This window comes from Phyllobates terribilis, unplaced genomic scaffold (assembly GCF_046119375.1).
Source record: "Phyllobates terribilis strain yellow unplaced genomic scaffold, ASM4611937v1 Scaffold_8__6_contigs__length_399053987, whole genome shotgun sequence".
In the NCBI taxonomy this organism is placed as follows: domain Eukaryota; kingdom Metazoa; phylum Chordata; class Amphibia; order Anura; family Dendrobatidae; genus Phyllobates; species Phyllobates terribilis.
This window is the reverse complement of record NW_027362768.1, coordinates 297,911,718-297,926,317: the sequence shown is the minus strand read 5'-3', so window position 1 is coordinate 297,926,317 and position 14,600 is coordinate 297,911,718. Positions and strand designations below refer to the sequence as shown.

Here is a 14,600-nt window from a genome sequence, read left to right as displayed (position 1 = left end):
TTACACTTTTAGCTTGATAAATCTATCCCATAGTGCCTTGTCTAATTATTTGGGGATATCATGTAAAAAAAAAGATGATCATCATACAATGATGTTGTGTTGCATTTTAAACACTAAATGAAGAATAACCTTTGTTTCAATTTTTATTTCATAATTCAATAGTTAACATGAAAATTAGAAACTTTGTAACATATCTTATCAGAGAAATCTGCTTCTTTCTCCTCCTGGGCTCATCATTCACCCTCAATTTAGTGGTAAAATCTGTCTTCGGTGAATACATATTTTCCCATTACTGAGATAGGAGATGACAGTTGGTGCTTCTAAAATTCTATGGAGGGGGAGGAGCTAGAGGCAGAGACAGACATTCTGCTGCAAGTTCTCCTGAAATTACACCGTTCTCCATAGAACAATATGAGCACCAACTGTCATTTCCTATCTCAGTAGTTGGAAATCTGTATTCACTTATGACAGATTTTAACCCTGAATTGATAATTTTGAAGAGGAGAAACAAGCAGATTTTTCTAATAATATATATTACAAAGTTTATTATTGATTTATGAAACAAATAAAAAGACTTTTTAACCATTTACCAACGGCATCCACCTCTCAGTTGTATTAGGTCTGTATGAGAGTTCAGCCTTTACAAAAAAAAATGTTATTCAATGACAGCATGCAGAGATCTTGCAAATGGGAATTTATTTACAAAAAAAAAGAGGATAGAATTAATTTTTTAATAATAATATACGTATAGATATACAGCAAGACGCGTTACCTGCTTGTCCTGCAAGTCTGAAGACAGCTCATAGCTCTCGGAGAGTGATCGGGAGCGCTTGATCGCCTCCTCCTCGGCCTGTTTCCGCAGGATGGATGTGGAGTGCTGTAGTTTTGGCCTTCGCGAGCGCTGTCCGGGGGACACGGAATAAATCCCGTACGCAGGATGGTCGTACTGGTCGGGGCTTATAGATGAGCTGTGCGTTATTGCCCCTTGGTGGTAACCTGAGCCATCTAAAGAAGCGCCTGTTTCACTTCCAGGGACCTCGCCTTCAACACTAGAAGAAATGAATAAACATCCGTAAGTCGAGGTAGTTACGAGATCTCTGTCCTCATCGATTATATAAGGCTTTTACATAATCTGATATATTTAGATCCACATGTACATGCACTCACACCTAGTCAGCAAAGAAGCAGCAGATAACATCAGGGATCTCAGCTGTCTCACCAGCACACCGTAATGCACCTTCCTTCCTTCTTACTCTCAAGCAAAACAACTGCCACACATGCCGGCATGTACTGGGCGTGTAGGAGACATGTGTCAGTCTTATCCCCGAGGTCAAAGTACTGACAGATCACAATAATCTGATCAAAGTACCTACTGTCTGTGCCTGGAGGAAACTCCCTGAGAAAAATCATTAATATAATCCTTTTCCGCTCTTTGTGACTAAATTACGATAATACAAAAAAAAAAGTATCAAGGCTTTTAAATACACAAATGCCAAAAACTGCCCCCCTTCTACAGAGTGTGTCCATCTCTGAAATCTATCAGGTAACGTCTGAGGACCCGTAAGGTTAAGGAAAGTTTGGAACTGCCATTTATTATTTAAAGAGGACCTTTCACTTGTCATAACTATGTTTTTTCTCCAAGCTTGTGTAAATGCCGCTGTTCTCCTGAATCCGGCGTTGTTTTTCTTTTCTTTCTGCGCCTCTGCGTTCCCGAGATATGACCTCTCTCTTCCCTGTAGTCTTGTTAGGCAAGTGGGTGTCTCCCTCAATGACCACACCCAATTGGTCACAAAGTCTAGCTTTAGGGAAAAGGAGGCCATATCTTAGGAATGGAGAATCGTAGGAACAAAAGAAAAACAACGCCGGATTCAGGAGAACAGCGGCATTTACGCCACGTACTAAAAATTACATATTTATGACAAGTGACGGGTCCTTTTAGTATAGAGATCGAGGTGCAGCTAAATCAGGTGAGGGTCCGGTGTCTCTGACCCATCCATTAGCGATACATGTCCAAACAGAGAGTATAAAAAGACTTGTCTAAAAGCATTTATTCACTACATGTATAGAAATCCCTATTCACTCATCACCCAGTGACTTCTAGCTGTGAATATAAAGCCCTCAGTATAAATATCCAGAGAAATCAATGTACAGTTGGGATAGAAGCACTCCAGTGTGATAGGGGATGAGATATGTATGTTTCTTTGGTTAAAGGGAACCTGTCAAGGAGATTTACCTCTAAAATGTATTGAGAGCACTTTATCATCCTAAGTACAATTTTGTAGACAGTGAAAAAGTAATATTTAATGTTTTTGCTATGGTTTTTATTAAAAATGTTGCACCGTTTGCCTTCTGCGCTGCGCTGTCAATTGCTGGCTGCAGAATGAGTTAACTGAGAATCCGTCAGTCAGCTCACTATGACAGTCTGATGGGGACTTTGTAACCTTTTTCTCTTCCTTTTTCCTAGCTCCTCTCAGCTGATTTATGATCACAGACCACATCACAGTTGAATGTACAGAAAATCAGAACCAGTGCAACACTTTTAATGAGACCCTATTGCAAAAAATATTTTCTAGCCCTAAATACATGCATTTAAGTAAAAGAAAAAAGTTTGCAAAGATGGAACACCCCTTTAAGGTGTAATAAAGGGATCATTAAAATTTAGTATTAAGAGGCTGATAAAGCAGTCCTAATACATTAAATGGGTAAATCCCAATAACAGGAGCCATTTAAAATAAAGATTCACCTTCCCCCTTTTGTACTTTAAAAGTAACATATATTTCGGACCCTTCTGATCCAATAATCATGTCTCAGTAGAGAATATAAGTGTAATTGTATCTATATGGAGAGATATGTGCATCAAAGCTCCTGACCTACAATGAATAATCTGTAACAGGGTCCTACCAGGGGCCATTTATAATACGGTCACTTTCTGATACAGGGGTCCCTAGCATAGTACGGAATATCAGTTCCAAAGCATTTTTGTAAATCCTTCACATAGCCAGCAATAAATAGGATCCCTTTTCAGTGGTATAGAGATGGGTTTTCTTGGAAAATCTGATTGGCATGAAAGCAGAGATGAGCGAACCCGAACTTAAAAGTTCTGGGTTCATAAGGGACAGTTAGTGTCCGGTGGAAAACGCAGAACACGGACTTCTCCCTGAGGTCCGTTGCAATGTTCGGAGTTCCAGGGGAAGGAGAGAGAGATTTTTCCAGCTCAAAAGTTTGGGTCCCCATTTTTTCCCATGGTGTTCGTGTTCTGGTTCAAGTTTGGTACAGTTCTGGTACCCGAAATGACCTTTAAAATAAAGTCCCGGTTGGGTACCAGAACCCGTACTTCCATGGGTCCAACATCCCTACTTGAAAGTCAACTCCACATAGGGTTGTCTTCGGCTGGACTATTGGGGTCTTCACCCACTGCAGGATCCTGTAGTATCAGATGTCTTTTTTTCTCAGATGCGAGAAAATCGGAACAATTATTGAGTGTGGTCCGAGTGTCATCCATTTTTCTCTTACGGGGAGAAATAAAAAAAAAAAGTTTCTCCACCTTCTCCATTCTGACAGTCCGTGAAAATCGGACCTCACTCGTGTGAGGTCGGTTTTTTCACGGACCCACTGAGTTGCATTGCCTATTTTGATCCGACCGTCGGATCAAAATCAGACATGTCTCCAGGTCCGCAAAAACATACGGACATGTGAAAGTCCCCATAGACTATCACAGGTACTAGTGCTATCTAGTGAACACGGATAGCACTCACACGCGAAAAATGGACGTCTGAATGATCTCTAATGTAGATTATATAGGAATATTATGTCCTGGTGTCCTGTGCAGAGACTCAGCACATACCAAATATATATATGGCTACAATATCGCGCGTCGGGAGACATCCAATGGCCTATATGAGAACAGACAGTCCTGTTATATTTTTCCCTTGCTTATCAAGGATAGACCTATAAAAAGAGCAGAGGCAGGGGTCTGCGGGCCCACGCCGCCCCGTGCACAGGACCCTGTGCTCGATATGAAATCCCAGCCTGGAGATCCATTGTGGCTCTGTACGGCTTTGAACTTTCTGAGCAGCTCAGATTTATTTCTTCCCTCTCGGCTGAATTCTCACTTCAGAGCGGAAGCGCCGGGGGGATCTTTGGAGTCAGATAATGAAAACTTCATGGAAATGTTTAATTCTTTTGTCACAATGAAACTACAGAACATATCGATTTTCTTCCAGAAAACACGACGAAACAGCTAAAGTTTTACTGTGCAGTAAGTTACGCTGCTTTCTCCAGTGGTGAACAGGTACCAAAAGGTGCAGAAGCCACAGATATGTCTTTTTTTATCCTCTAAAGGCTGACATTATACAATACTCTTTGTCACACCATTGCCTGTGGCGGCGCTGACTCATGCACATGTGGTTTGAGTTTTCTCCTTTGTAATTTCTTTTTGTTTCAAGTAGCAGGGACAAATTGCATGTGAATATCCTCCTCACCTCCCAGCAGCCGGTAGCTCAACCTCCCCTGCTTGTTCTGTAACGTTAGTAAAACTTCTCAGTCTCTCCAAAAAAACATTTGCAGTAATACTGAAATCAGTAGATCGGAAGGAGGGGGAAGAGGGAGATGCAGCTGCAGCTTCTCAATTTCTCCAAGTCTATGAAACTGCACAAGGAGTAAGAAACATCAAAGTTCAGTAGAGGTGCCCATACACATCAGATAACTCGTCCGACAGCTATATTTCCTGACTTTCCATACAGGTGAGATAACTTGGCCAACAGCACCCCATTCACATGAACTCTCAGCTTGTGGAGAGGGGAGAAAGCTGCTACCAGACACCCAGTTCGAAAACAACCATCTCACCAAGAAGAGCCCTCACACTCAAAAATTCCAACACACATCTACCCCTACGAAAAGAGTGATTGTGATTTTTTTTATGTAATAAAGGAAGGCTTTGTATGACCTAGATGTGATATGGGACAAAAATCAAGTTCCAGAGTGAACGACCTAAAATCAAACTAAACATTCTGAACTTTTATGAACTTTTAACCACTGACCAACTTTTAGCTCTAGCTATAATAATATACCAAGTACAAAGGAAAGGCGGAACAATCCTATTTATAGGTGATTTCCGTCTATTTATAGCGGTATGTACAACGCACGCTCATATTCTTTTTATATTCATCCACTGAGGTTCCTGTCCTTTGATTACTCCTGTCCTGTCATTCTGCTCACCCTCCTGTAACAAGCCTGAGATGACGCTTGCCGTGATGACTGGTGCCGCACACCTCTTATATTACCAGTTGTAGTCATAGGAAAACCAGTGGTTACATCAGCGCTTAGTGCATACAGAGCCACGCCCTCTGGTGGTAAACACGGGCCCTATGGTAACACCCTATTTCCCATGGGTTTACGGTATATTTGCACTACAGGACATGTTTGCATGGCTGTGTGTACAGAGTAACAACAGACCTGTAATTTTATCATTATATTACATTATATTCATTATATTACAGGGAATCTGTCACTAGGGTTTTCCTCCCTAATCTGAGATTAGCATAATGTAGAGACTGAGACCCTGATTCCAGTGATGTATCACTTACTGGGCTGCTTGCTGTAGTTTTGATAAAATCAAAGATTTATCAACGGGAAATTATCACTAGGAGACTAGTCACATGGTGCCATGTAGTCCTCCATTTTCATGAGCTCTGCTTAACCCCACCCCCACCAACGATTGGCTGCTTTCTGCCTATTTACAGTGTACACAAAAAGCTGCCAATCAGTGGTGTGGGCAGGGTCATACAGAGCTCAGCATACAGAGAACTGCTAGATCTGCAGCAGAGAAAACTGTGATTTTATCAAAACTACAGCAAGCAGACCATAAGTGACACATCACTGGAATCAGGGTCTCTGATTGTTACTAATGTAGGTGTTACTATTACATTTTGTCAAAATGGGTGTATCCCTTCACAGTCAGGCAATGTGCATAATAATTGAACAGTTTAGGGCTCGTGCAGGCAACCGTATTTATGGTCCGGGTGCGATTCGACAAAACATCGGATCACACTCGGACCAATATTATTCCATGGCGCCGTGCACATTTCCAATTTTCGCAGAAACTGTATTAGGCCCCAAACTGTGTAGACCGCACAAAGATTAGGATTTAACTTTCCCGTTTATTCAATCCATCTGGAAAAATCCAAATATATTATGAAATCCGGCACTTCATAAAGAAAGAGAAGTGTAACTGTACTGTGAGAAAATGATTTATTGTACCAAATATAATTAAGGGAGTTTGCCTTTAGGCACGCTGCCCCCCACAGTCATGACAAAGTATTACTTCTGTCACTGCCAGCTCCACTCTCGTGAATCGCCATTTGTTCGCACTTGGCATGCTGAGAATATCTGATCATCTGCGGTCTAAAGGCACCGAGCTGTGAAATGAAGTTTACTGAGAAACAATGCACTTTGCTCGGTTGTTCCTTACTTTTCAGATGTGCAAATAGGCTCTTTAGAGAGGAAGACGATTTGAACTCTAGCGCAACCTAGTGGATGTAGCAATCCTAAAAGTCAATATCGACCCTTTAACGAGCCTTGTCACATGACTTTGGATAAGAAGCCAAACCAGAAACTTAATTTGCAGGCAAGTATTTCGGGGTGGTTGCCCTTCATCAGTGAAAAGCAAGAGATCTAATTTGGCTAGATGAGCGGCCTCTGACTGAGGTTGTAAGGTGGAACATTTTTACTTGTGGTGTAAGGAGACTTATAGGCCATGATATACTTTTCTAAGGATTTAAATACGCAATTAGCCTCTTAACAGAGGAAGGGGACTTGATCTCTGGCGCTAACGACTGGAGCTACCAATCCTAAAAGTCAATATCGACCCTTTAATAAGCCTTACTGAAGTTACATAACCTGAGAACTTTTTTAGCCAAGTCCTTTATACAACAAGGCCTCATTCAGACATCCATTTTTCATGTACTTGTTCTGTTCATGTTTTTCATGTACGAAACACGTACCCATTATAGTCTGTGGGGCTGTTCACATGTCTGCTTAATTTGGCGCAAAATAAATCATGGACCCATGTCCATTTTTTATACCAGTCATAACCCATACAAGTATATGGGTCCTTTAAATGTATGGACAACATACGGGTGCCATCCTTGTACTGTCCATTTTTAACATTGTAATGGGCTTGACCTGTGAAATGAAGCTAAACTGAATACAGGCGACATAAAATATCCCATAATAACAGTCTAAAACTATAAGAAATGAGAAACAGTTCTATGTTGACCTTTATAAATGCCGCAGTTTGGGCCTTTGACAGGATGAAACAGCAAGAGGACTGGCGGTGCCATCTGGCAAGGGACAACAAGGGCTTTAGAAATCTTATGAATTCGGTAAGAACTGGGTCAAACATATATACTGTATAGAAAAATCTGATTATGGTGACATTTAATAAGGTAATAAATTATTTTAGTCTGAAATATCCATAAAATAAAATATCAGGTCTACTGACAGGACTGCCGGGTATTACTACAACGTTACCAGCTCTAAAAGCAATGATACCATGATATTAGTGTTGTCGGATTTGCTCTATATATTACCAGAGTTCATTTCAATAATAATGAGCAGGACTGTGCAGAATGTAATATTTCCTATGTTTGTCCCACAGACCAGTCAGCAGAATACAGACTGTTGTCATTGGATCAAAGACTCTTGTGAAAATTGACTAATGTGTTTGCAGTATAAATACAGGAATTTGACTTTGTTCTGGTACTTTGGGTAATTTTCAGTTTCTCCGCACTTGCTTCTTCCCACTATAAAGTTTGTCAATATTCCTACTTACCACATGTTACCCTGTAGTGCTGGGGTCCTGAATATTAATATGCAAATAGCCTCCCCGAAGAAGATGAGGATAAGTGCCACCAATTGAGGTAGCAAACCTAATAGTCAATATTGTCCCTTTAACGAGCCTTGCCACACGACTTAGGATAAGAAGCAAAACCAGATATTCCAATTGCAGACACATGTTCCTGGGTGTTTGCCCATCATCAGTGCAAAGCAAGAGATCTGATTTCGCTAGATGAGAGGCCTCTGATGGGAGTCTAAGGGGTGAAGTTTCTTCTTGAGGAAGTGCTAAGTCAGCGTAAGGAGACTTAAAGGCCATGCAATGGCCTATAAGTCTCCTTACATCGAATTGGCACTCTCTACAAGACGTCCTGAATACAAATTTATGTGTAGTAACACCCGGAAGGAGTTTATTTGTCCTCTCTCTGATTGTACTGGTTTCCTCCTGCTCTAAAATTTGGCCATTAGGGGTACATAGGTCATATCTGTGATCTATTTCATATGGATCCATATTTTGCCAATTAAATCACATAAGTCAAAAAAACACCTTAGTTTTTCCCAAAAATTGCAACATGTAATGAAGGTATTCTTGCATACCCATGGATAGATTAAACAATAGGACCGACGTGAGTGAATATTGGCGCAATAAACATGGAAAATTAGTAATTTTTAAAAGTATTTGTGTATAAAACACAGCACTATACTTTCTAATGTATTAATAGAACCTGCGCTATGGCGTAAACAGAACGGCTACAGTCACCGAACCTAATGAAGAAATGTCTGACAGCGAGAAAAAAATTCCATTCCAGCTCATATGGTTAAATCATTAAACCTCAGACGCACAACACAGAACTCATTCACTTCCACAGAAAACCCAGCAATGTGACGGCAGGGCTCAGACTTAGCAGGAGATGCCAGGAAGTGTAATCAAGACTCCAAAATGTCTGCAGCTCCCGTGCAGAAAGAGCGACCTATGAAATATTGAGGGTGATTTCTTCAGTCTCGCAGAACACTTAGGCCATAAAACCAGCAGCTGCCGGGAATTAAAAATCTGTCTAATGAGCCTCCCAAATCTCTCTTTTTGGAATTAAAGCTCAGAGTGAAAGCTAAATCTGGAATAGTAACATTCCTCGAAGACTCCTACAGTTCTTCCAACAGCTGAGTCGTGGAATGTGAGCATTCATCCTAAATAAAGTAGCAGACTGATAAAGAAGCCGAGCAGCGAGCCACCGGGATGGCAGCTGGGAGCCCACCAGACTTAATATAGTATTACCACTTTGGTGACATATCAACACATTCGTTTTCTCTTACCCTATAATTACACCACTTCCTTAGAAATTCTGCAAAGTGAAGAAACGCATTTTGAGGCATTCATGATGAATTATATTAACCTTCATGCATTTAATCTTTGATTATTAGTCTGCAAGAAAGAGTACAATGCCAACATCGATCGGCACTCGTTTTACATACGGCAAGTGAATGTGCAAACTGTATGGGGACGAATGGTCATCACTACCATATAATTACCATCACTTTTTCCATTTTCATGGAGGGATTTGCTGCTAAGCAGGGGAGTAAATATAGTGGGTGCAGGGTTTGCAGTTGCACCCAGGGTACTGGAGCCTAAAGGCGCCAAATAGGTCCCTTTGAAACATATGTGTTACACACCTGTCCCGGGTATCCAGGTCTCTGGAGCCTAAAGGGCCAAATAGGTCCCTTTGAACCATATGTGTTACACACCTGTCCCGGGAATCCAAGTCTCCAGGTCTCTGGAGCCTAAAGGGCCAAATAGGTCCCTTTGGACCATATGTGTTACACACCTGTCCCGGGTATCCGGGTTACCGCTTCCTTCCCCTGGGTTTGCTGCCTTCTGTTGTGCTCCACATCGGGTTTTGAAAGTTGCCTGCTGTGGATCAGTGACATCATCTCACAAGGCCTATTTGAGTCCCATTAAGACACACACTTGTGTCTGGGGATTGAAAATCTTGCCCTCTATGTTTGGTATGTTTTGTGCTTTACCTGCACTCAATCAAAGCCAGGAGGCCAGCAGTGGGCAGGGAATAAGCAGAGATGTAGGAAAGCTGTAAGTGCAGCGCTCGCTTACTGCACTTGTAGCTCATTAGCATCCAATTTAAACTATGACTTTATTTCTCTAAAACAGCTAAACTGATTTCTACAAGAAAGGTAAGGATTTACTCAGAATTAAAACTCCTTTACATAAACATCATTAGTTTGGGGTATTAAATCCGGATGACAGGTTCTCTTTAAATTTACTTTTTTAGCCGGAAGTTCCATACAGTTTGCACCACGATGGCAGGCTACACACTGTACCCTGCAGCAGGACTGATACTTCTTGCTCTGGGCCAAACAGCACCTACGAAGGCAGTCAAAAAATATCATATACAGTCCTTGGTTTATTACTTTTTTTTAAACTATTTTTTTCCTAGAAATCCAGTGGATATAATCCAGGCTCAGCTCACATGTATTGATGGAAGCTTTTCCTTGTTGACTCAAACTTCAAGCAAAAATGTTTCATGTTTGTTGAAGAGGAGGATGAATCATTGAGTGATTTGCATACAGGAACACAGAGCGCTTTGTGACAAGAGCTTGGCAACTGGATGGAAGCGCTCTGAACGGACAGATCACATGGAAATAGCACACACCATCAGAAGATTAATGCTGCAGGCACATCATGAGCACATTAACCATGCATCCAGCACTAGGTATGATGAACATGCTCCGTCCAACCACACCTAGTATATGTTCATATCTGTAAATCTGTCTGCAGCAGAAAAGAAGAGCAAATACGACCGTAAGCAAGATGCAGAGTGGACACACGTTGAATCATAGAATGGTAGAGTTGGAAGGGACCTCCAGGGTCCTCATGTCCGACCCCCTGCTCAATGCAGGATGCACTAAACCATCTCAGACAGATGTCTGTCCAACCTCTGTTTGAAGACTTCCATTGAAGTAGAACTCACCTCCTCTCGTGGCAGCCTGTTCCACTCATTGGTCACCCTAACTGTCAAAAAGTTTTTTCTAATATCTAATCTGTATCTTCTCCCATCCAGGTTGCATTAATGTCTGTTTCAGCCGATCGTATGTGTCACGCCAGGTGTGGGAAAGACTTAGTGAACACAGAGGGAAGAGGGAAAAGGAGCCCAGACACTAGGGAAAGGGGGGGATGGAGACCTCCTAGTCTGCTTCTCGCCAATTGCCATACGCGTGCCTTGCCCTGACTTTCCATGGCGTATGGCTAAGGCTAGGCATGGGAGGAGATGAGCACTAGTCGATCTCAATAAACTCTATAGACAACAAGGGTAGACAAACAGGGGGAGATTGCTTAGCTTTAGACGAACTCCAGACAAATGCGCACTAGGCCTCAAGCTCCAGAGAAGACGAAGTACTGCCCTTGCTAAGCTTCACAAGTAGTAATGAATATAGCCGGCACCTCCCTCACAGACACACCAGGTATTTATACACCCAGGCCAGAGAGCTAATTAGCCAGAGGGAGGTAGCCGCTAGGTCCTAGAGACAACCCCCCATCTAAGAAGATGTCTGCAATGCCAAATGTAGAGATCTCCTGCAACCAACTGCAGGGCGACTGTCTGTCACCTCTGATACACCCGTGGCAGTATGTCACAGTCTGTATACAGACCGTAATGCATAAACTGACCACCGGTTTCCCGACCTAAACTTATGGCCTCATAGATGCCTATGAGGTTGTAGGTTTGCGTTGGGAGACCTATGGTCAGTCTGTGCATTTCGGTCCATGAATCACAGCCTAAAGTGCACCTTCGTTATAAAAGTAAAATTGATTATGGTGCTTAAGATTTTTTAAAAATACTGTATTGCAAGCTTGGGCAATATGGCATCTTTTTCAGGAGGATTCCACCGACCCATAAAATGAACATAATGCACAGCAATGCAAAAACGACATTGCTGTTCACTTGTTCCGTACTAGGCCGCGTCGCTTAACCTCTTCAGGGTTCAGAAACAAAGAAGCGCTTAAAAGAAACGACATGCTCATTCTTCTGATGGCTTCCGTTAGGTAGTTGCCTGTGCGCTATACTTGGCAGTATAGAGTAAAAGACGCCGGCAGCGGAGCTGACTCGCCCCCTGGGCCGCGTGGGGAACTCGGAACCGGGCCCTTTTTGTGGATGCTGGGGGTTGAAGTCACCGTGGCGGCGACCCGGTCCCGTGGCTCAGGGTGGTCAAACCAGTGGCAGTCTATTTATGGGGTTTTTATGGTTTAATGTCCGACTACTCCACCCGTGGATTGCGGTCAGGATGAACCGCTGCTGCAGGGCAGACCGCTGAGGCTGGTGTTGTGGGTGCAGCAGAGTGTAGTACAACTCCCCACGGGAGGAGTATAGCCTCAGGGCAGTGTAGAGTGATGATGGTGGTTGTGGTGCGGTGCGTCCCAGTACTAGTAGTGCTGGCGCGGTGAGAAAGCACAGAGACAAGGTGTTGGAGTTCAGGTTCTTTACTCACAGTTCTCATCCAGGTCACTTGTGCACAGGTAGGACCGCCTGAGCCGTGCTGCGTCCACCAGGCAGGGGGCTCAATCAACCCCCAGGCAATTCCGGAGTGTGGCACAGGACTCCCTTCTATCCTTTCGTCAGCCGTGCCCCACCAGTGACACTACCTCTGTCCAGCTGCCTCGGGTCTTCTCCTGGGAGGACTGGGTGTCCACTTCCCTGACCCTATGTGGTGTGCCTTCCTAGTAGGTGTAGTGAGGGGTCGCACCAGTAAATGATCACGACCACCGGTTCTTGGTTGAGAATTAGTCACCTCCACCAACTTGGGATCCGGTACCTTGTTCTGCCAACCCGTCACCTGCAATCTCCTGGGTCCTTAGGGTTCCTTCCGCCTTCGTGTCAAGGGCCTTTCTACACTTTGGGTACTTCTCTTTCTTTGCTGTTCCTTTCTGTTTCTGTTCCTCTCTTCTGGCTCCGGCCTTCACCCTAGGCCTGCCTCATGGAGCTTTACCCAGACTGAGCCACAGCTCCCTGTCAGCCCTCTCTGGCTGAACTCCTTCTCTCACTCCACTGACTGAACTGAACTGACTGACCAAAGATGGTGCCCACCTCTTATATATCTCCTTGTAGTGTATGAGCCCAGGTGACTTGCAACCAATGGGCTCCTACCTTTGCCCAGAAACCGTCCCCTCCTGCTCCTACATCACTGGGTTTTCCTCCCCCCTCCCCACTCCAGCCAGGGACATGATCTGTCGTGCCTGCATTACTGTACTAATGGGAGCACCGTTTAGCTGTCCCCCGGAAATGGGGTGTGTGTGATGCATGCAGCTAACTGAGTCCCGGTCCACACACCATCCTTACCCGGGAGTGGGATATCACACCTCTGGTTGAGGTGCAATACCTCTGTAGCAACCGAACCCACGGGGCGCTACATTCCCCCCGGTAAACCACAGCACGTCCTCGGGCTGGAAAAGAGCAAAGACAATTCAAAAACATACAAAAATTTTTAGAATGCATTCGCATATAAGACAATAACCATTTAACCCCTCCCTTTATGGGAGGCACTTTTCTCCTTCAACGTTACCGATACACTTTCCTCTTTTAACAAGTATTACACATATAAAATACCATAAAACTCTTTTAGCAGCATATAAAACTTTTCAGTATAAAACATTCTCAAGTAAAACACATTCTTGGGTACTGGCCGCCGTGCATCTTGCGACAAGGTGTCCTTTCTTCCTAAAGGTGCAACAGTCCAGTAAATTTGTCTTGAGGTAGATGTTGCAGTCTTTTTATAAAACCAGTAGGGGGCGCTTTAGGAAGCGCAACTATTTACAGGGGCGGCCGCTCTCAGTCCTCGGCCAGGTAGGGAAAGGGGATGGCTGTTCTCAGTCCCCAGCCAGGTAACTTAGGGGATGGGGCAATTTTTATCAGTTTTATATCAGTCCCAACGGGGACCACACTCTCAGTGGAAACAGTCCCACAACAGTTCTTATACCCTGACGGGTAACTATATACATAGGCACATTTTCTCCTCCTTACCACTGACGGCGTCCTCCGTATGCGCCTTGTTCCTCCGGGTAATCTTCAGGCCCGTCCTGGCCCTCTTGGCACTCGGGGTCCGAGTGGTACTGCTCCTCCTCTCCTACCACTCTATGGACACGGAGGGCGTAAAGTCCCTTTGCGCCCTTGTGCCGGGTGTAGGTGACCACGTCACCAGGGTACAGATCTCGTCCGCGATGTCCCTCTGGCAGGTGGCTCTCGACGTCCCTGCGGGTCACAAAGACGTCGTCTGTGGTCTCAGGATCCTTGATGAAGCCCCAGCCGAGCTCCATCTGGAATTTCACCACGGTACCAGTGGCTCGGGGACCGCAGGCGGCTCGGGGATCCTGTCGGGCTCTCCTCTTTTGCTCCGCACTCCGTGCTTGGAGCCACTCCTCCCTGACACGTCGCTCCCGCCGCTCCCTCTCAAATGTCGGCAACTGCCGGCGGCAGGACTCCAGTCGACGGGCTGCGTCCGCCTGGGTTTCCTGTGTGAACCCCATCAGGTTTTCTCCAGTGGGGTCCCACTCGAACTGGGCGTCCTCCAGCGGGGGATGGGTTAGTTCTCTGGGCTCCGGAGCCGGTATCAGGGGTTCACGTGGGGGCTGGTCTCTCCATGGGCGGCTGCTGATCAGTTCGGCCCGCCATACCAGGGGCAGTCCATCCGGGCCGGTGTGCTGGGCGAATAGATCCGCGCCCAGGGGTAGTATGGCAGGGGGCCCCGGTTGGGGAGCAGCGCCCGGG

The 14,600-nt window shown here is 44.5% G+C and overlaps 1 protein-coding gene across 12 annotated transcripts in view; it reads right to left on the bottom strand.

The window, feature by feature from the left end:
- IQSEC1 (IQ motif and Sec7 domain ArfGEF 1) overlaps positions 1–14,600 on the bottom strand; it is a 913,452-nt gene that overhangs the window by 82,312 nt on the left and 816,540 nt on the right. For 11 of the 12 annotated variants that reach the window (XM_073644474.1, XM_073644463.1, XM_073644466.1 and 8 more), the window contains one exon: positions 773–1,049. In XM_073644474.1, the coding sequence (XP_073500575.1) occupies positions 773–1,049 (277 nt within the window). Of the gene's footprint in view, positions 1–772; positions 1,050–1,169; positions 1,271–14,600 lie in introns of those variants that run through there. The other variant, XM_073644472.1, reaches the window with a different exon arrangement.